Source organism: Malaclemys terrapin, chromosome 19 (genome assembly GCF_027887155.1).
Source record: "Malaclemys terrapin pileata isolate rMalTer1 chromosome 19, rMalTer1.hap1, whole genome shotgun sequence".
Classification (NCBI taxonomy): domain Eukaryota; kingdom Metazoa; phylum Chordata; order Testudines; family Emydidae; genus Malaclemys; species Malaclemys terrapin.
This window is the reverse complement of record NC_071523.1, coordinates 6,593,347-6,614,574: the sequence shown is the minus strand read 5'-3', so window position 1 is coordinate 6,614,574 and position 21,228 is coordinate 6,593,347. Positions and strand designations below refer to the sequence as shown.

At 56.5% G+C, this 21,228-nt stretch overlaps 1 protein-coding gene across 3 annotated transcripts in view; it reads right to left on the bottom strand.

The window, feature by feature from the left end:
• Nucleotides 1–21,228, bottom strand: part of ARHGEF10L (Rho guanine nucleotide exchange factor 10 like) — a 172,299-nt gene that overhangs the window by 118,843 nt on the left and 32,228 nt on the right. For 2 of the 3 annotated variants that reach the window (XM_054009097.1, XM_054009098.1), the window contains exon 1: nucleotides 5,479–5,501. Coding sequence is in view for 1 of the 3 variants with exons in the window: in XM_054009100.1 (XP_053865075.1) it covers nucleotides 5,479–5,506; nucleotides 6,608–6,892; nucleotides 17,166–17,202 (350 nt within the window). In the remaining 2 variants the exon portion in view is untranslated. Of the gene's footprint in view, nucleotides 1–5,478; nucleotides 5,507–6,607; nucleotides 6,893–17,165; nucleotides 17,251–21,228 lie in introns of those variants that run through there. The other variant, XM_054009100.1, reaches the window with a different exon arrangement.

The window sequence follows — 21,228 nt, the reverse complement described above, 5'->3', positions numbered from 1 at the left end:
CAGCCCAGAGATCAGATAATGGCATGACCCAACCACAGAAATGAGAGGTAGGATGAAGAGAGAAAGAGCCAGACACTCTCAGACAGGGTTGCACAATCTACTCCTGGGGTGGATGTAACAGAAGCACCCAGCGGAGCTCTGCCTAACTCCGCTCCCATGCAGGGAAAAAGTCATACCCCCAAATCACTGGAATCCCCGGGCAAGTCTCTCCTGTCAATTTCTCTGTCAATTTCCGCCTGGGGGGTCTAAACGCCTGGATTACCACAGACCAGTGGGCTGGATTTGTGCAGCAGGAATGGGGTTCAAACAGCCTTGACAACCCGAGCAGGAGGGAACGGAGGATAAAGGTCACAAGCAGACAGACCCACTCCCAGGAATGCAGGCCGAAGAGAAGGGGGGGGGGGTAACACTTGTAAGGAAAGGTGGGGCCCAGCCCGCACACAGGCCATTTCTAGCCCAAATTTAGATTTAGCAAGCAAGCGTCAAGCTGAACATAAAGCCTGTAGGAATTTATCCAGGAACTGTATATGCCAATAGAAAAGTTTAATCAGCAAACATTCCTGTGTTTGCAATGCAAACATTGCAAAACACTATTTCCCTGGGGGAGGTGAGCTAAGGGATGTGGGAGATGAAATGGGGGGGAGGGGATTGCTTTAATGTCTGTTAGCAGCTAATATGTATCTCAGAGAATGGAGCAGTTATTCGGATCGTGGGAATCGTAGTGTGGGTGAAAGTACCAAGGACAATTTGATGGGCCCTTATCAGCACCAACAGACATACACACAAACCGGAGAAGGAAACTAACTAGTCTGTTCATACACACAGGGTAGATGGCCAAGTGGGTCAAACACTGGGTTGAGACTCAGTAGAGCTGGGCTCAATTCCTGCTCTGCCACAGACTCCATGTGTGACCCTGGGCAAGTCACTTAACTTTGCTGGGCCTCAGTTCCCACCTATACAGTGGAGAGCCTAATCCTTCCTTTCTCTCGGCCATGTCTATTTACAGTGGAAGCTCTCTGGGGAACAGACTGTCTCTTGCTGTGCGTGTATAGCACCAAGGGGCCCTGACCTCAGCTGAGGCCTCTAGCTGCTAACAATGAATATGAATAATTTGTCCCAGCCATACAGAATGCAAGAATGGTGAACAGACAGTGTAACTGGAGAAGAGTGAAGATTTAAAAACATCTCCGTGCCGATTGCTACAGGGTTCTTTGGAGCAAGGACAGGAAGCCTGGAGAGCCTGCAAAGAGAACGTTTAGTAGCCTTTAAAATGTTTACCAAGGGGTCGCTTGAGATGAAGCTAAAGGCCTAGGGAGCTCTCATGGGAGGGAGATGTAAGTGCTAGGATTAGAAATTGGAAACACCTTGTAAGACTGTGGGGAGAAAGCCCTGAAATATTTACCATAAGGTTCTAGCTGAGTCATAACACCAGGCACAGGCCTGGGACTCCCCCTGCTCTCAGAAGGCAAACCACGACCTGCCTCACGAAGCAACATCCACACCCAGAGCAACCCCCTGCCTCCCTTACCTGGCCAGGAAGGTACTACGTAAGCACCTGTAGGCAAAGCTACTGGAGTGATCCATACAGACCCCAAGGCAAAACCCACAAAGGCTGCCTTTGTTCCAAGCAGGGACACAAGCTCACCCCTCCCACAGATTCAGCTCCTTTTGGTGCCTCCCAGCTCACCTGAATTATCACCTTGGGAGAGGGTGGGGTGGAGCTGTGGGCATGTGAAACAAGCCAGCTATTCGCAGCTGGGGAGAAGGCTGGCTGAGTATCATGTTAACCCCACAGGTGCTGAATTAGGGGGACAAGTCAAAACCGTGCTGGATACCTTCTCAGTGAGGAAATCTCAGTGCTCTAGAGTATTATTCATTCTTTGTATTACCATAACACCTCGGAGCCTGAGTCACTGCCCAGGACCCCACCGTGCTAGGTACTGTACAAACAGAGAACAAAAAGACAGGTCTGGCCCAAACAGCTGGCCATCCTGGAGAGACAAGTCACCTGAACTATAGTACTCATCTTGATGAGCGAGGGATCCACAGATGCAAAATTCAGAACCTGAGCCACCCTGGGAACACTGCAGTCCCAAAGCTCAGGGTTGCTCAGATCTGGAGGTGGGGGAATGTGTGATTTGTCCCAATTCAGAGGTTGGGGCAGGCTGTCTGGGAACTCTTTTTGTTCTGTGTTTGTACAGCACCTGGGGTATTGATCCCTGTCTGGGGCTCCCAGAGGCTGCCCGTAATAAATAATACTGATTCTGATTCCAATCCAGATTTGGACTCACCCACAAAATAAATACATGGGGCAGGAGGATGTTGGATTTGGGGGATTGGGATGAACTATTGCTGAGTGAGGGTTAAATGCCCAGACAGACAGGAGAAGAGGGGGATCAAACATCTGCTTCTGAGCCAGTTCAGGTGATCTTGTGGCGAAGGGACTGTGCTGGGACTCAGAAGAGCTGGGGGTCAATTCCCAGCTCTGCCACAGACTCCCTGGGTGGCCTTGGGCCAGTCACTTAGGGCTTGTCTACATGAACAATTAATTCACAGCAGGATGGGGTGTGAATTCACCCTCCCCCGGCCTACCATGGACTAACTGTCCCAGTGGACCCTGCTGACGTGCACTAACTCTTCAACAGTGCGCTTTGATCTTGTCCCCTTTCGAAGAGGATTAGCATGAGATAGATGCACATCCCATCTTGCCATAAATGAATTGTTCGTGCAGACGAGCCCTTGATCTCTCTGTGCCTCCATTTCCCATTTGTAATAATTCTTCCTCCCTGCCTTTACCTGTCTGGGCCACGGACTATGCAGCTGTGCAGCGCCCAGCACAACGGGGCCCTGACCTACATCTCTCCTGGCTCATAAAGTAATAATAATAAAATGTGTAGCAATAATCCTGTTCTGCTACCACCAGGATGACTCCCTGGGCAATCAGAGCCCTCCCTTTCCCCATGCCCGTTACTCCACCAGCCCTACAGAGCCCGTGATGTCAATAACACAGTTTACAGCTGCTCGCTGAGCAACCGCTGTGGATTCTTGGGCCCTGACGCAAGGCCTGGAGTCGAGCAACAATGTGACATGTGATCTGACTGCTAAGTGCCAGGCAAGCAAACTGCCCCAGCCCCTCTGGGACAGTAAGCATGGCTCCTCCAGCCAGTGCATGAGCTCGAAAGCTCGGGGTGCTGGCCTGCCTGCTATCGCGCACTCTGCAGGGTTAACGGCTTTCAATCAGCCTGACTGATGCTGAGGTGGGAGGGAGGACAGGGAAAGCCGGGGGCGTATGGACAGGCCAGCTCTCTGCACTCGTTAGGGGCTATGTCCAGTCCTGCTAAGGCAGGAGGTCCCCAGGGCCAGGTACAACCCCTCAACGCCCTGACGCCCCTCAACCTGAGAAACCGGGGTGCCCGTCCCAAAGTGAGGAAGGCACAATGGGGACCAGGGGAGCTGTGCCCACTCCCCCATCGCCCCAGCAACCCATGGACCAGACTGCGAGGAGAGTGGGCTCAAGGACTACGGCAGTGAGTGGGACGCCTCTCCTGTGGGGAGATGGGGTGGAGGGGGATTTTACTGGGTGAAGGATGCTCCCCAAGGCAGACACGCCCTCTGCCACCCGCCTGTCAATTTCACTTGCTCCGCTGGCGGAGGGGGGATCAGGTGACCACTCTGCTGAGGTTCCATAACCCAGGCCAAAGCACTGGGCAGGGTCGAAGGAGCTGGCACGTCCCCACGGTCAGGGGCAGACGGTCACAGGGCTCTCCCTGGGAATGCAAGCCGGAGGCAGAGCCGGCGAACGGCACGTCTCGGGGGGGCAGCCAGTTCTGTGAGCCCTGGAGACGCAAGGCCGTAAATACCACAGTACAGTTATGAATCACTCAGGCTTCTGGCAATCTGCCTGGGTAGCCCTCCGAGTCACAAAGTGGCCAGTCCTTAGCAGGACCGATCCGCACTCCTCACAGACATTCCCTGGGGGCAGAACCCACTCGCTCTTCCATTCCCAGCAGACCCCAGGCCCCTGCCCTCTCTGCCATACATCCTGGACACCGCTCCACTGTGGTTTCAACCCGTTGTAGCTGGCGTAAGTCGGAGCAGCCCGCTGGTTGCTCAAGCCCAGCCCAGAGCTGCAGGATCAGGGCAGCGCACAGGTAGGGTGACCAGATGTCCCGATTTTATAGGGACAGTTCCGATTTTTGGGTCTTTTTCTTATATAGGCTCCTATTACCCCCCACCCCCTGTCCCGATTTTTCACACTTGCTGTCTGGTCACTCTGTGCACAGGGGTGAACTTTAAAGCACTTGTGCACGCACACGCACCAGAACTGCACCATGTGCTGGTAGCCACAGCCCAGGAGCTGGCGCAAAGTCTTACGGGGAACACGAGAGGGCTGGATCCATTCATCACGAGACAGTACAGACAGGGAGTGGGGAACGAGAGGAGAAAGGAAGGGAGAAAACCGCAGACATTTTCCAAGTCCAGGAAGTTGGGATGTCTTAACATGCTTCTGGCCAGCAGTGGGCGATGCCCTCTGACTGGCCCCAGCCATTTTGAGTAGTAAAACCGCCTGCCCCAACGGGAGTGCCTGGCAAGCTGGGACCTGTCCTTTGAGCCTCACCTCTGTGTGAAAGGCGGGGGCAGCCGACCGAGTTGCGCTGCAGAAATCCACGGGCTGTGCTTTGGCCACACCTGGCATTCCCCCAAACCTCCCAGGCCTCACACGCCCTGTAGGCTCAGCTGCCCTGAAAGCTCCATTGTGTTCACCAAACCACAGACCCAAGCAAACCCAGTCACTGGGGAGCAGGAGAATCACTTGATAGCCCCGGGCCCTGGGATCTTTTTGCACATCACAGTGATATCCTGAAGCAGGGAGAAGAGCTGCTGGGGAGGGAGAGATGACAGCATGTCAGGGAAACTGAGGCACGGAGAAGCGAAGCGATGTTCTAATCACGGAGAGTGAGTCAGTGGCAGAGCCAGGAATAGACCCCAGGACTCCTGACCCGCAGCCTTCAGCGCAAAGCAGTAGGCACAATTCCTGCCTGAGACCCTGCCCTGCAAGCCCTTATACATGGGTTAACTTTGAGCACGTGAATCGCCCCATCGGCTGCAGTGGTTAGGTCCCAGGACTGGAATAACAGGGGCTGTTGCCACATTGACTTCATTGCGATTACTCGCACGCTTAATGTGAAGCCCGTGAGCAAATGTTTGCGGGATCAGGCCCCCACCTGTGAGCAAGCAAGGAGGAAAAGCAGCTGCACGCCAGACTGGACTTGGACTTTACAGTCACTGGAGAGCAAGAGGTAGCATGTAACAAGACAGGCTTTTGTCTCTCCATTGCCAGCAAAGCATCTTGGGTTCTATTAACAATTTGCATTCTCATCCCCTACCTCACACCCCTCGGATTCCCCCGTCCGATATAACCCAACAAGCACCCAAGGGTTTGGGGTAGTTTTTTAAATAAAATCTAGACTCACTTACTCTGTCTGTAGCTTTGTGTCAAGTGGATCTGTCAAAAACAAAAGCAGAAGGAAACCAAGTCGGTATCTTAGAGTACGTTAACCCAAGCACAGCAAGAATCAGAGCTGACAAGACCACAGGAATTGTCCTGCTGGATCACAGCACGGGTACATGCTGCTCGGTTGCCTGTCTCTGAGAGTGGCTATCATCAGCTACTTCAGAGGAAGGTGCAGGAAACCCAGTAGTGGACAATTAAGGGACAACCTGGTCTTAGAAGAAGTTCCTTCCTGACCTCCATTAAGTAGGGTTTTGCTTATGCCCTGAAGCATGAGGGTTTATATCAGCATGTCTGGTTTACAAGCAGAACATACCCTCCGTGCTGGACCAATATTAGCAGCACCAAGAAGCTCCCACTCACGCTGACTTCGTTTTCAAGCCTTCTGTGACGTGCTCAATCTAGTGCCAAGCGAGTTTGAAACATGTTTCAGGGAGACTTTTCAAGTTTGGGTGAATGAGCGTTCTGTTCCACTGAAATTGACAGTCCCCGAGCCAGCTCTCAGGAAGGGCTTGGTCTTTGGCCAGCCTGTATGCCCTACAGTAGGATGTCTCAGGGATGAGACTGAAAAAAAAAAATGTTTCCCCTCATACTCTAAACAGAATTTGAGGGCAATGGTAGAGTTCCATGACTTGAAAAGCAGGAGGTGGGCGGGCGAGGCTTCGGGTCAAGATTGAGGGGCACTGGCAAGGGCGGGGGGGGGGCCAGGACTGGAATAGTGGGGGAGGGGAGTGGCTGGTTTCGATCGAGGGGCATCGGCAGAGCCTGGAAGTACAAAATAGGGCGGCCCTGATTCTCTATTGTCCTGCACTTCGTTAGTCATTTACACCACTGCAAAGGGATCGCGGACCGGGTGTCGATCCCTGCCAGGTCAGGAGGGTAGCTTGTGAAATTCACGTTGCACTGGGGTGCGTGACTGCCAGCGGGGCAGGGCAATGGAGACCCAGGACCTGGTTCTTACCCATTCCTTCTGCAGCTCTGTAATGGGGCCAGTAGGCTGAGCATGTCCCATTGCAACCCTGAGTCTTGCAAAGACCCCTGAGAGATGCTGGGCGTGAAGCATCCTGCGTTAACACAAGCTGAAAGCCTACTTACCAGCGCTGGTGCGCGATCCAGAGTCGGTCAGCTGTGCCTGCCCTGCAGGGGGCGCTCCATCCTTCTCCTGCTGGGCTGACGTGTGGGCCTCAGCAGCGATTCCTGATCTACGCCTCCTGGGTGGGGCCTGCAGGGCCACTCCGACGCTGGGTTCGGTGCTAGCGCTGCTGACCCCTGCTGTGGAATCCTCTTCCTCCTCTTCACTGTCGTCGAAATCAAACGCTTCCCCGAGCTCCTCCTCCCCCTCGGTCGAGGTCTCCAGGGCCCCCGGCACTAGCCCGTCTCCTGCCAGAAGATGTAACAATTAGGTGGATCAGTGGACTTTGGATGAGGGGGGGAAGGAAAACATGACAACTCTAAGCAGCCAGATCACAGATGAAAGGTAGGACCCTTTTCCTCTCGGAACGCCAATGCAGTGTGGTCTATGTGGTCAATTTGCTACTGCTTTCATACCCATGCTAACAGTGTGGCTCTGTCCCCCTCCACTGGCCGTACCAGGTATTACAGGTGTATAAATCTGCTACTTTCTCCATGCTAATAATATCACTGAGCCCTATCCATCAGTAGATCGCAAAGTGCTTTACAAAGGAGGTCAGTATCTTTATCCCCATTTTATAGATAGGGAAACCGAGGCACAGAGAGGGGAAGTGACTTGTCCAAGGTCTCCCAGCAGCAGAGCTGGGAATAAAACCCAGATCTTCCAAGTCCCACTCTAGTGCCCTGTCCACTACGCTATGCTATCTCCCCTGGACCTCACCCTCTAGCTCAAACAAGAGAGGCTCATGCATTCAGACATTCAACCCCTGCAGATGTCCCAGCCAGGAGCATCATCTCTCCTACTCATCAAGGTCTCAAGCAACCAGTTATTTCGATCCTCCCGTGGACCAGGGAAAGCACCTTTGGGTATCTCCAGCAGGACTGGGATCCCCCCTTCCTCCCTCCATTATAGCACCCAAAGCATTGTCCTGGTTTCAATCAGACTCCCCCCAACGCCCCCGCAGCAGTACAGCCACCAGTCACTAGCAGCGAGGACAGGTCACGCTCAGGTGGGCTCACCTGTACTGAGTGCAACGGGTGCCACGCCCTGCCCCTAAACGCTTTCCCCTGGAGTGTCCTAGTGCAATGGAAACAAAACCACAGCGCCACCGCTTCTCCAGCACAGCCCAGCCTGGCAGAGGCATGGGGTGAGCAATGCTATGTCACATCCCCTGGCATTTTGCCCTAGTGGCTAGGACACTGAACTGTAACTCAGGAGGCCTGGGTTCTATTCCTGCCATGGGCCTGCTGGGCAAATCACTTCCCCTCTTTGTTCCTCAGTTTCTCCGTATGTAAAATGGGGATAATGATCCTGACCTCCTTGATAAAGGGCTTTGAGATCTGCTGATGGAAAGCGCTAGATAAGAAAGCAAATTATTATTATTATTATTATTACTAGAGATGAGCTTAAATCCAGGGGAAGTCACAGGTAAAATAAGTGTGTTGGTCAGTTAACCCAGTTCCTAGAGGGCATTTGACAAATCTTAAATTCAACCTAACAAGAGCAGCTGGGTGCTCAGCACGGGCCAGGATGGAGAGGTCTGCAGGACAAGACGGAAGTGCGTTGGCAGAGCTGTCAGTGAGGTCCCAGGTCTGGGGCAGCTGGTCAGGAGGGAACTGCATTGATCAGGCTGTTTGGTGACCCAGGCCTGGAACTGCAGGGAGTGCTGAAGGTTACAACAGATGTGCATTGAGAACACCCACGCTTGTCAGGACTGAGGTACACCAGTCGTGTTATTTGGGGGACCAGGACTGGAACAGCAGTGTGTGTGTGTGTGTGTGTGTGTGTGAACACCCACGCTTGTCAGGACTGAGGTACACCGGTCGTGTTATTTGGGGGACCAGGACTGGAACAGTTGTGTGTGTGTGTGTGTGTGTGTGTGTGTGTGTGTGTGTGTGTGTGTGTGTGTGTGTGTGTGTGAACACCCACGCTTGTCAGGACTGAGGTACACTGGTAGTGTTATTTGGGGAACCAGGACTGGAACAGCTGTGTGTGTGTGTGTGTGTGTGTGAACACCCACGCTTGTCAGGACTGAGGTACACTGGTCAGGAGGGAACTGCATTGATCAGGCTGTTTGGTGACCCAGGCCTGGAACTGCGGGGAGTGCTGAAGGTTACAAGACATGTGCATTGGCAGAGAGGTGTGTGTGTGTGTGTGTGTGTGTGTGTGTGTGTGTGTGTGTGTGTGTGTGAACACCCACGCTTGTCAGGACTGAGGTACACCGGTCGTCGTGTTATTTGGGGGACCAGGACTGGAACAGCTCTGTGTGTGTGTGTGTGTGTGTGTGTGTGTGTGTGTGTGTGTGTGTGTGAACACCCACGCTTGTCAGGACTGAGGTACACCGGTCGTGTTATTTGGGGGACCAGGACTGGAACAGCAGTGTGTGTGTGTGTGTGTGAACACCCACGCTTGTCAGGACTGAGTTACACTGGTCGTGTTATTTGGGGGATCAGGACTGGAACAGCTGTGTGTGTGTGTGTGTGTGTGTGTGTGTGTGTGTGTGTGTGTGTGTGAACACCCACGCTTGTCAGGACTGAGGTACACCGGTCGTCGTGTTATTTGGGGGACCAGGACTGGAACAGCTCTGTGTGTGTGTGTGTGTGTGTGTGTGTGTGTGTGTGTGTGAACACCCACGCTTGTCAGGACTGAGGTACACTGGTCAGGAGGGAACTGCATTGATCAGGCTGTTTGGTGACCCAGGCCTGGAACTGCGGGGAGTGCTGAAGGTTACAAGACATGTGCATTGGCAGAGAGGTGTGTGTGTGTGTGTGTGTGTGTGTGTGAACACCCACGCTTGTCAGGACTGAGGTACACCGGTCGTGTTATTTGGGGGACCAGGACTGGAACAGCAGTGTGTGCTGTACACCAGAGGGGCTAGAATCCAAGTAGCAGGGGGTGCAGTGGGTCAGGATTGAGGTGCACTGGCAGAGCTGGGGGGGGCCCAGGGCTGGAATAGCAGGGGGTGCAGTGGGTCAGGATTGAGGTGCACTGGCAGAGCTGGGGGGGGGGCCAGGACTGGAATAGCAGGGGGTACAGTGGGTCAGGATTGAGGTGCACTGGCAGAGCTGGGGGGGGCCCAGGGCTGGAATAGCAGGGGGTGCAGTGGGTCAGGATTGAGGTGCACTGGCAGAGCTGGGGGGGGCCCAGGGCTGGAATAGCAGGGGGTGCAGTGGGTCAGGATTGAGGTGCACTGACAGAGCTGGGGGGGGGGCCAGGACTGGAATAGCAGGGGGTACAGTGGGTCAGGATTGAGGTGCACTGGCAGAGCTGGGGGGGGGGCCAGGGCTGGAATAGCAGGGGGTGCAGTGGGTCAGGATTGAGGTGCACTGCCAGAGCTGGGGGGAGCCCCAGGGCTGGAATAGCAGGGGGTGCAGTGGGTCAGGATTGAGGTGCACTGACAGAGCTGGGGGGGGGGGCCAGGACTGGAATAGCAGGGGGTACAGTGGGTCAGGATTGAGGTGCACTGCCAGAGCTGGGGGGGGGGCCAGGACTGGAATAGCAGGGGGTGCAGTGGGTCAGGATTGAGGTGCACTGGCAGAGCTGGGGGGGGCCCAGGGCTGGAATAGCAGGGGGTGCAGTGGGTCAGGATTGAGGTGCACTGCCAGAGCTGGGGGGAGCCCCAGGGCTGGAATAGCAGGGGGTGCAGTGGGTCAGGATTGAGGTGCACTGACAGAGCTGGGGGGGGGGCCAGGACTGGAATAGCAGGGGGTGCAGTGGGTCAGGATTGAGGTGCACTGCCAGAGCTGGGGGGAGCCCCAGGACTGGAATAGCAGGGGGTGCAGTGGGTCAGGATTGAGGTGCACTGACAGAGCTGGGGGGGGGGCCAGGACTGGAATAGCAGGGGGTGCAGTGGGTCAGGATTGAGGTGCACTGCCAGAGCTGGGGGGAGCCCCAGGACTGGAATAGCAGGGGGTGCAGTGGGTCAGGATTGAGGTGCACTGACAGAGCTGGGGGGGGGGCCAGGACTGGAATAGCAGGGGGTGCAGTGGGTCAGGATTGAGGTGCACTGCCAGAGCTGGGGGGGGGGGCCAGGACTGGAATAGCAGGGGGTGCAGTGGGTCAGGATTGAGGTGCACTGCCAGAGCTGGGGGGGGGGACCAGGACTGGAATAGCAGGGGGTGCAGTGGGTCAGGATTGAGGTGCACTGCCAGAGCTGGGGGGGGGGGCCAGGACTGGAATAGCAGGGGGTGCAGTGGGTCAGGATTGAGGTGCACTGACAGAGCTGGGGGGGGGGCCAGGACTGGAATAGCAGGGGGTGCAGTGGGTCAGGATTGAGGTGCACTGCCAGAGCTGGGGGGGGGGCCAGGACTGGAATAGCAGGGGGTGCAGTGGGTCAGGATTGAGGTGCACTGCCAGAGCTGGGGGGAGCCCCAGGACTGGAATAGCAGGGGGTGCAGTGGGTCAGGATTGAGGTGCACTGACAGAGCTGGGGGGGGGGGCCAGGACTGGAATAGCAGGGGGTGCAGTGGGTCAGGATTGAGGTGCACTGGCAGAGCTGGGGGGGGCCCAGGGCTGGAATAGCAGGGGGTGCAGTGGGTCAGGATTGAGGTGCACTGGCAGAGCTGGGGGGGGGCCCAGGACTGGAATAGCAGGGGGTGCAGTGGGTCAGGATTGAGGTGCACTGGCAGAGCTGGGGGGGGCCCAGGGCTGGAATAGCAGGGGGTACAGTGGGTCAGGATTGAGGTGCACTGCCAGAGCTGGGGGGAGCCCCAGGGCTGGAATAGCAGGGGGTGCAGTGGGTCAGGATTGAGGTGCACTGCCAGAGCTGGGGGGGGGGGCCAGGACTGGAATAGCAGGGGGTGCAGTGGGTCAGGATTGAGGTGCACTGGCAGAGCTGGGGGGGGGCCCAGGACTGGAATAGCAGGGGGTGCAGTGGGTCAGGATTGAGGTACACTGCCAGAGCTGGGGGGAGCCCCAGGACTGGAATAGCAGGGGGTGCAGTGGGTCAGGATTGAGGTGCACTGGCAGAGCTGGGGGGGGGCCCAGGACTGGAATAGCAGGGGGTGCAGTGGGTCAGGATTGAGGTGCACTGCCAGAGCTGGGGGTGGGGCCAGGACTGGAATAGCAGGGGGTGCAGTGGGTCAGGATTGAGGTGCACTGGCAGAGCTGGGGGGGGCCCAGGACTGGAATAGCAGGGGGTACAGTGGGTCAGGATTGAGGTGCACTGGCAGAGCTGGGGGGGGGCCCAGGACTGGAATAGCAGGGGGTGCAGTGGGTCAGGATTGAGGTGCACTGGCAGAGCTGGGGGGGGGGACCAGGACTGGAATAGCAGGGGGTGCAGTGGGTCAGGATTGAGGTGCACTGCCAGAGCTGGGGGGAGCCCCAGGACTGGAATAGCAGGGGGTACAGTGGGTCAGGATTGAGGTGCACTGCCAGAGCTGGGGGGGGGGGCCAGGACTGGAATAGCAGGGGGTGCAGTGGGTCAGGATTGAGGTGCACTGCCAGAGCTGGGGGGGGGGGCAGGACTGGAATAGCAGGGGGTGCAGTGGGTCAGGATTGAGGTGCACTGGCAGAGCTGGGGGGGGGACCAGGACTGGAATAGCAGGGGGTGCAGTGGGTCAGGATTGAGGTGCACTGGCAGAGCTGGGGGGGGGCCCAGGACTGGAATAGCAGGGGGTGCAGTGGGTCAGGATTGAGGTGCACTGCCAGAGCTGGGGGGGTGGCCAGGACTGGAATAGCAGGGGGTGCAGTGGGTCAGGATTGAGGTGCACTGGCAGAGCTGGGGGGGGCCCAGGACTGGAATAGCAGGGGGTACAGTGGGTCAGGATTGAGGTGCACTGCCAGAGCTGGGGGGGGGGCCAGGACTGGAATAGCAGGGGGTGCAGTGGGTCAGGATTGAGGTGCACTGGCAGAGCTGGGGGGGGCCCAGGGCTGGAATAGCAGGGGGTACAGTGGGTCAGGATTGAGGTGCACTGCCAGAGCTGGGGGGAGCCCCAGGACTGGAATAGCAGGGGGTGCAGTGGGTCAGGATTGAGGTGCACTGGCAGAGCTGGGGGGGGGCCCAGGACTGGAATAGCAGGGGGTACAGTGGGTCAGGATTGAGGTGCACTGCCAGAGCTGGGGGGGGGGGACCAGGACTGGAATAGCAGGGGGTGCAGTGGGTCAGGATTGAGGTACACTGCCAGAGCTGGGGGGAGCCCCAGGGCTGGAATAGCAGGGGGTGCAGTGGGTCAGGATTGAGGTGCACTGCCAGAGCTGGGGGGGGGGGCCAGGACTGGAATAGCAGGGGGTGCCGTGGGTCAGGATTGAGGTGCACTGGCAGAGCTGGGGGGGGCCCAGGGCTGGAATAGCAGGGGGTACAGTGGGTCAGGATTGAGGTGCACTGCCAGAGCTGGGGGGAGCCCCAGGACTGGAATAGCAGGGGGTGCAGTGGGTCAGGATTGAGGTGCACTGGCAGAGCTGGGGGGGGGGCCAGGACTGGAATAGCAGGGGGTGCAGTGGGTCAGGATTGAGGTGCACTGGCAGAGCTGGGGGGGGCCCAGGGCTGGAATAGCAGGGGGTACAGTGGGTCAGGATTGAGGTGCACTGCCAGAGCTGGGGGGAGCCCCAGGACTGGAATAGCAGGGGGTGCAGTGGGTCAGGATTGAGGTGCACTGGCAGAGCGGGGTGGGGGGACGACCCAGGACTGGAATAGCAGGGGGTGCAGTGGGTCAGGATTGAGGTGCATTGACTGAGTGACATGGGATTGGAGGAAAATTCAGGCGAAGGTGCACGTCCACTCTCAGCAGAGAAGCCGGCCCAGCACCACCCGTCACATGATCAGTTAGGGTCCTCATAGCAAGAGGGGAAAGGGGGTAAATTCCATTTTTAAAAACCCCAGCAGCAGCACTTCCCCCCCTCTTATTTCCCTTGCACCCCCTGTCTGTGGCCAGGCGCCCCGGGGGCATTTTAGAACATTTCTCCAAATGCCCGAGCAAGCGGCGGTATCTAATCTCAATCTGCTCCCGATTTAGCATGCAGAGTGGCCGGGAGCCAAGACCTTAGAGATTAATTTTATGGAGTAAACAGCGCCACCCGCAAGCCTGCTCAGAGATAGCCCAGGCTTCTCCTTGGCTGGCTGAGAAGGGGAACAACCCCTGCCCTGCAATGGGGCCATGCTAATCCAGGAAGGCAGCAGCGGGGCTGCGTGAGGCTGCTTGTCCCCTAGGACTGGGAGGCACGTTCTGCTGCTAAGAGGTTTTTTTCGGGAGGGCCTGTCTCAGAACTGCTTTCCAGCACTTCCCCGGCTGAGGTATTAGCTGGCCAGCTGCCCCCTCGGCCTCCTGTCACCGCATCCTCTCTGACGCGCCTCTCTCACCCTTCATCTCTTTCCTCTGCCCCTCTCCCACGTCTTCCGCCCTCTGCCTCTCGCACTGACCAGTTGGAATCCAGCATTACTGCTGAACTGGCAAAGACCAGGCCAGGGCATATGTGGGGTGGGCAGGACCAGAAGAAACACAGGGATCAACTGATTCTGGGGGACAACCAATGAAAAACCAGGAGGGGGAGTGACGGTCACGGGTTTAGAATCAAAAATTCTATTTGGAGGCTCTCCAGGCTTCCTGTCCTGTGCTCCAAAGAACCCCGTAGTGGTCGGCACAGAGATGTTTTAAAATCTCCTTCACTCGTCTCCGTTTACACTACCTGTTTACCAGTCTTGCACTCTGCGTGGCTTGGACAAATTATTAATGTTCATTGTTAGCATTATAGGAACAACTAGAGGCCTCAGCTGAGGTCTGGGCCCCGTGTTGTTGTACACACACACAGGAGAAACAGTCTCTGCCCCCACAGAGCTTCCACTGTAAATAGACACGGCCAAAAGAAAGGAAGGATTAGGATCTCCATTGTACAGGTGGGAACTGAGGCCCAGCAAGGTTAAGTGACTTGCCCAGGGTCACGCATGGAGTCGGTGGCAGAGCAGGACTTGACCACAACTCTACGGAGTCCCAGCCCAGTGGGGCTATTCACCGTCTGCCTAGAGCTGTATACAGAGTGCCTCTGAGAAACTGTGTGCCAGGTAAATTCTGAGGCAGCGCTTCAGCTCAGAGCTGGCCCAGCTCGTTCACGTACTGCCAGTGAGTTCCCCTCAGCTCAAGGCTTCATTAGGTGGTGCAGTTTTCTGTGCAAGGAAAGATGGCTTAGTGGTTAAGGCTGTAGCTTGGGACTCGGGGCTTAATTGACAACTCCGCCACAGACTCTCCATGTGACCTTGGGCAAGTCACTTACGCACACCGAGCCTCAGTTCCCAGCTGTCAAACGGAAATAAAATCTCACTTTGTCCTTGAGCTTATCTGTCTGTATCCACCTGCTGTCTCTTGTCGGATACTTTGCTTGTCAGCCGTTTGGGACAGGGACGGTCTTTTTGTTCTGTGTTTGTAGCACAACAGGGGCCTGGTCTGAGACTGCAGCCCCTAGGCATTATGGTCATACAAATAATAATCATAACAACAACATCCTTCCTTACCCGCATTCTTTTCTGCCTTGTCCACGTACACAATAAGCTGTTCAGGGCAGGGCCTGTCTCTCACTCGGGGTGGGGGGAGGGAAATGGGGCCCTGATCTCAGCTGTGGCCTTTATGCGCTGCTGGAATAGAACTCGTATTTATCCCATTGCTTCTTCCTTCTCCAGCGTCCCCCTTTGCAATCGCCTTGTGTCTCAGGGCTCTGCGGGGGGCAGGACGGGCGGCTGCATGGACTGACTGCAGCCTCTGGGACCGGCCCCAGGCTTGGTTCCTCTCAGCCAGCCAGCTCTGGTTTGTAGGCAGGGGGTGTACAGCATGGACCGGATTGTACCACAGCAGACAGGAAGTGGGTCTGAGTGGTTCCACATCCGAAGCTGGCCATAAGGAGCAGGCTTCAAAACTGGGGTTCAGGGTGATGATCCAGTGGTTAGACCACTAGCCTGAGACTTGAAAGACCTGGGTTTAAGTCCCCGCTCTCCCACAAGCTCCCTATATGACCTTACCAAGTCATTTAGCTTCCCTGTGCCTCAGTTTCCCATCTGTAAAATGAACCCTGCATGCTGAGCAATCCAGCCCCTCATTCTGGTGCCTCTGCGGGAGTTGAGCTCCTCTGAAAACGTGGCCCCCTAACGCTCAGAGGCCTGGAGTTTGTATGGTGATCTCTGCGGAGACGTCTTCGCTGCAGTGTCAACCCGGGGGATGGACACGCGGGCTGGCCCAGCCCGGGTTTGAGCAACCACACGGCAATGCTACACTGGCACTGCACTCACTCGCGTGAGGCACCATAGGCGCCGACTCCGTGGGTGCTCTGGGGCTGGGGCACCCATGGGGGAAAATTGCAGCTCCCCGACCCGCCCCAGCTCACCTCCATCTCCGCCTCCTCCCCTGAGTGGGCTGCCGCATCCTGCTTCTCTCCCCTCCCTCCCAGCGCGTGCGCCGCAAAACAGCTGTTTCGTGCAAGCCTGGGATGGGGGGGAGGGGAGGAGGAATGTGGCGCACTTGGGGAAGAGGCGGGGCCAGGGCGGGGATTTGGGGAGGGATCCAATGGGGCAGGGAGGGGGCAGGGGCAGGGGCGGAGTCAGGGGCGGGGCCAGGGGATCGCGAGCACCCACCAGCGCCAACAAAAGTTGGCGCCTGTGTGAGGCACTAGGACTTGTGGGGTCACGTCCCCTGGCTCTTAGAGCTGCTCCATGATTCTTTCCCAGTGAATCGTGGGAGAACTTGTCTGTCCTTCCGGGCACACATGCCGGGGGAATTGTGGGGAGGGCCCAGAGACGCTCTCAGGGTAACTCTGCAGTGTCTCCTGTAGATTCAATCTCACAGGGCTTCCCAGCTCTTCTAATATCTAGCAAGGTCTCCCTGACCATCAAGGGCCTGCCTGGCACCGTGTCTCGCCATTTATGCTGTGCAACGCGGGTGTAAAATGAGCGTGAGCAGGCTGCAGGTTCCAGTCTAGCCGTGGTTTACATGCGAGCGGCAGGGCAGGGCAGGTTCAGACCCCGGGACTTTTCTGCCTCCCCTCCCCTGCCACACACGTTCAACCGGGCACCACGTCCCTACATCGCCTTGGCCCGCCCTTTGGAAAGAATGCCACATACAGCGCTGCTGTCAAGAGTGCAGGGGAGGGACAGGATCACGGCCCTCCGATGTGGGTTGGTTCGGGGTTACAATTGCCTGGGGCCGTGACCTGCCTGAGCCTCCGAGTTCTGTTAGGAGCGAATGACATTCCATCGCCAAGCGATGGGTTGCCTGGTAGCTCTTGGAGGGCGCTGAAAGCCCCGCATCCCGAGGGGCTGCTTTGCATTACAAAAGCCTCAATGCCGAAGGGAAACCGAGGCTGCCCATCACAAGCTGCTCCCCATGCCCGTTTGTGGCTGTTATTTATGACTGAGATTGCAGAGGCCCCCTAGAGGTGCCGATCAGGGATCGGGGCCCCCTTGTTCCAGGCGTTGCACTCACACAGAGCACAAAGCCAGCCCTGGCCCCACGCGCTCACAGCGCGAGGGGACTGGGCTAGATCCGTTTCATTTTCTAATGGTTAATACAAGTTCTTGAAGGAGAAGGGCTGGGTTCACATTACCTCCTGCAGGGCTTGGGGGCGGGTTGGAGGAAGCCATGTCTCTAGGAATCCTGACGTCTCGCCTGGCACCTTCCCGGCTGCTTTCCTGAGGACACAAAGCGAGGAGATCTAGTCAGAAGAGAAACCCCCATGTCTGTCTATTCCTGGGAGTGGGGAATAAAGCATTAGAATTCCCTGTGCTTCACTAGCACCTTACAGCTCACGGGGCTCTGCTCCTAATTAATTACGGCTTACCACGCCCTGTGGGTAGGGGTTACACCCTTTGATAGAAGGGGAAACAGGCCCCTGGAGATGAGCACCCTAATTTTCAGAGGTGCTGAACCACTCAAGCCAGGAGTGACTTGTAAATGGTAGGGCCAGGTATAAGGTAGGACCCAGGGGCTGCCCTGACTGGGCGGTGGCAGAACCTGGAACAGAACCCAGGGGCCCCCAATTCCCTCCTTTACCCACTAGACAACGCTGCCTCGCAGGCGCTTGGCGGCTACAGACGAGGCAGCGTTTCCTGGGGGAGAGCAGAGCCGGAGCCCAAAGCAGCGGGAGGGGTGAGAACACCAGCAGCACAGCTCCAGGATTGTAGCAAAACCTGCTGGCAACAATGTCGCTGGTATCCAGCGGGGAAGGAGAGCCCAGATAAAGAAGCGTCCTGTGCCCTCACTCAGAGCTGATTAAATGCAAAGACAGGCACTGGCACAATGCCCAACCAGGAAACATTTCCTTCCCTGTTAGGGAGAAATGCTATAACTCACGGGCTTTTATTTTATTTTTTTGTGCTTTGATTTGCCGTTCAGCAGTTCCCAGCGGCCACGGGAAACGTGCTCCCTAACCTGCAGACATCCCTTTGTTATCAGACACCTCAAGATGACCCCCCAAACTGGAGCATAACGCACAGACGTCTTACTGTCTCGGGTGTCTTTTACATTGGAGGTTTCATTCCCCAAGGCCTACAGGGGAAAAGTGCTATCGGCCGCCGTTTGCACAGGTGCAGCGAAGCCCTGTCTGCAGTGCGACTGGATCAAATAGCAGCCGTGCCTGTTTGCACAGTGGGTTTACTTTGGCCAGTCCCCAGGCCCTCAGTTCCAAAGGGCAGGCGAGGGGCAGAGCCTGGCACCGAACAAGCCATAGGTTTGAAAGCAGAGCGGGCCCCAAGCCACTAAGTTTGGGTGGGATCCAAACTTCCCCCAAACTTGGAGGGAGCTTGGACACAGGGGGTTGGCTTGGCCTCTTAGGGTACGTCTACACTGCAATTAAACAGCCCCTTAGCCGGAGCCCCCCGAGCCTGAGTCTGCTGGCATGAGCCAGCCATGGGTTTGCAATTGCAGTGTAGACGTACCCTTATAGAGATGGGGCCCGCCCCAGATCAAGAGTGAGACTTCCCCAGGGACCGTGCAACAGGCAAACAGACTAGGGAGAGAGGCCAATGCAAGCAGCTTGGATCCGCTTCTGGACGAAGCTGGGAGAGTCTCATTTCCCGCTGGAGGAGGGAACACCTGTCTAACCCGCTGGCATCCAGAGGCCGGCAGAGTCGAAAGGGCACCAGCCAGCTGCATCAGGTGCGTCCTTTACAACTGGGCAGTATGTGCACAGCTATTGGAATAACAGACACGGACGGAGCGCAGCCCTGCCTGGGATTAGCCAGGCAAAAGTCAACTGGCTCATTTCCTCTTGGACTGCGCTGTCCACCCAACTTCCCTTTTAAGCCAGCTCTGTCCCAGCCGGAAAGTCTCGTTTGAACAGCGCAGATCCGTGTGTGGTGCCACGGACGTGCTGGGGATCCGGCCTGGGACTGCTCTGCCAGGGAGGCCACCCCACCCTCCGGCAGCAGCTTGGTTAGAAAGCTCTGGGCGAGATGCACTGGCAGGGCTGGGGGAAATGCTCAGGGCTAGGATGGCAGAGGCCGGGCCTTGGGAGCCTAGGAAGAAAGGCTGGTGGCTCCGAGCGCCAGGGAGAGGATCGCCAGCGGGGAATGCCGTGTCTGCAGAGCTCTCTGAGGAGATGTGGGCAGGAAGAGCAGGGAGAGGAGCTCATCACCGTGAAAAGGACCACCACGGGGACAGCAGGGGGGCTGCGGGGCAGGAATGAGCCAACTGTCAGGGATGTTTATCCTCCATGGTGCGGAGCCCTCCATCCCTACTGAGCTCATCCCCGCACAGGACCGAACCTCCTGCGCCCGGCTCTACGAGATTCATCCACAAGGCGCACAGCAGACCCCACGCAGAGTCTTCGCTCGGCTGGCGGCGGAGTCTGTGTCTGCCCCCTGCATCGTGTCAGGGTCTCCCCGCGGCAACACGATGCATGGGGCACACACTGCGTGGGCCTCCGAGAACATCCCTGGCTGGCCGGTCCGAGCAGGTGAGAGCCTGTCCCTGGGAGGGGAGCGCACCTCACACGTGCCGCAGGCAAGCTGGCGGCTGCATCAGCCCTGTCAAAAATGCCAGAGTCATCCACATTTTTTCTCTCTTCAAAGAAAATACAATCTTTTGGTTTTAATTCAGTGCTGGCGAAAGGTGTCAAACCAGCAGCCCTGGAGACCCTAGGCACCAGAGCGACACTTAGTGCCATCTGTGACATGGCACCTGTCCCTCAGCAGGCCTGGGCATCGCTGTGGGCAGCTTTGCAGAGGAGAGGGAGCATGGACACAGAGATTAAAACCAGTGCTTAATTTGTGCCAGGGCTTGCCAGGCGGAGCCCTACCACCTGTGGGCCTGGCAGTTCAGAGACCTGGCACCTCTGGGCCTGGCAGTTCAGAGCCCGGCACCTCTGGGCCTGGCAGGTCAGAGACCTGGCACCTCTGGGCCTGGCAGGTCAGAGCCCGGCACCTCTGGGCCTGGCAGTTCATGGCTCCAGCACCTCTGGGCCTGGCAGTTCATGGATCCAGCAGTCTGGGCTTGCTGCATCAGTTATGAAATTTAAAAAAAAATTGCTTGAGCCCCAGCACCTCTTTCTTACAAATTAAGCACTGATTAAACTCAAACAGCTGGCTGTGACAGGCACAGGACTTAAACCCCAAACTCCAAAGTCCCAGCCCCTTGCTCTGACCACTACCCCCACGCTCTCCCTCATGGAACAGGGTTATCTCAGGGCAGGAGGGCAGTGAGGACAGGGAAGCCGAGCTGAGCAGCGATGGGACTCATAGCAACACACACCAAGCTCTCTCCCGGTGACCTGTATTTACCCACCATCACCAACATCAGCCATTCCATTGACTTCAGTAGACTCTAAATCAGGCCCTTAGTTAAGACTAGTACTTTAAAGCATTAAATTAATTGGACACTGACGACTTGAAATCTAGTCAGTGTCAAGACAAGTCTGCCAGGAGTTTCGGGTAACACACCTGCCCCACAGGCCCCCCACCCACAGCCAATGTTTACAATTTTACAGTCACATTTTCCTGTTTTTAAAATGCTTTTCTCTCCTCCTTGCTGTTTGAAAGACCCACGCAAGCAAATGTACCCAGGAAACAGTGGAACTGAGGATACACAGGGCGCCGGCAGATCACACTGACTGTACCTGGAGAACAGTGGAACCGAGGATACACAGGGCGCCGGCAGATCACACTGACTGTACCTGGGGAACAGTGGAACTGACGATACACAGGGTGCCAGCAGATCACACGGGGTTTGTTTTCCTGTTAATCGTCATAGGTGCTACTTTTTTCAGAGCGGTAGCTGTGTTAGTCTGTATCTGCAAAAACAACAAGGAGTCCTCGTGGCACCTCAGAGACTAACACATTTATTTGAGCATAAGCCTTCGTGGGCTAAAACCCACTTCCTTATGTCCAAATAAATGTGTTAGTCTCTAAGGTGCCACAAGGACTCCTCGTTGTTTCTATAGGTGCTACTGTCCATCTAGTCCAGTCGTGCGTCTGACGAAGTGGGTATTCACCCACGAAAGCTTATGCTCCAATACGTCTGTTAGTCTATACGGTGCCACAGGACTCTGTCGCTTTTTACAGATCCAGACTAACATGGCTACCCCTTCTGTAGGTGTCCCTACAGCTCCCCTGTTAGTTCAAAACAAGTTTTCTGCAGCCTCACCAGGTCTGTTCAGCTGTGACTCCGACGTT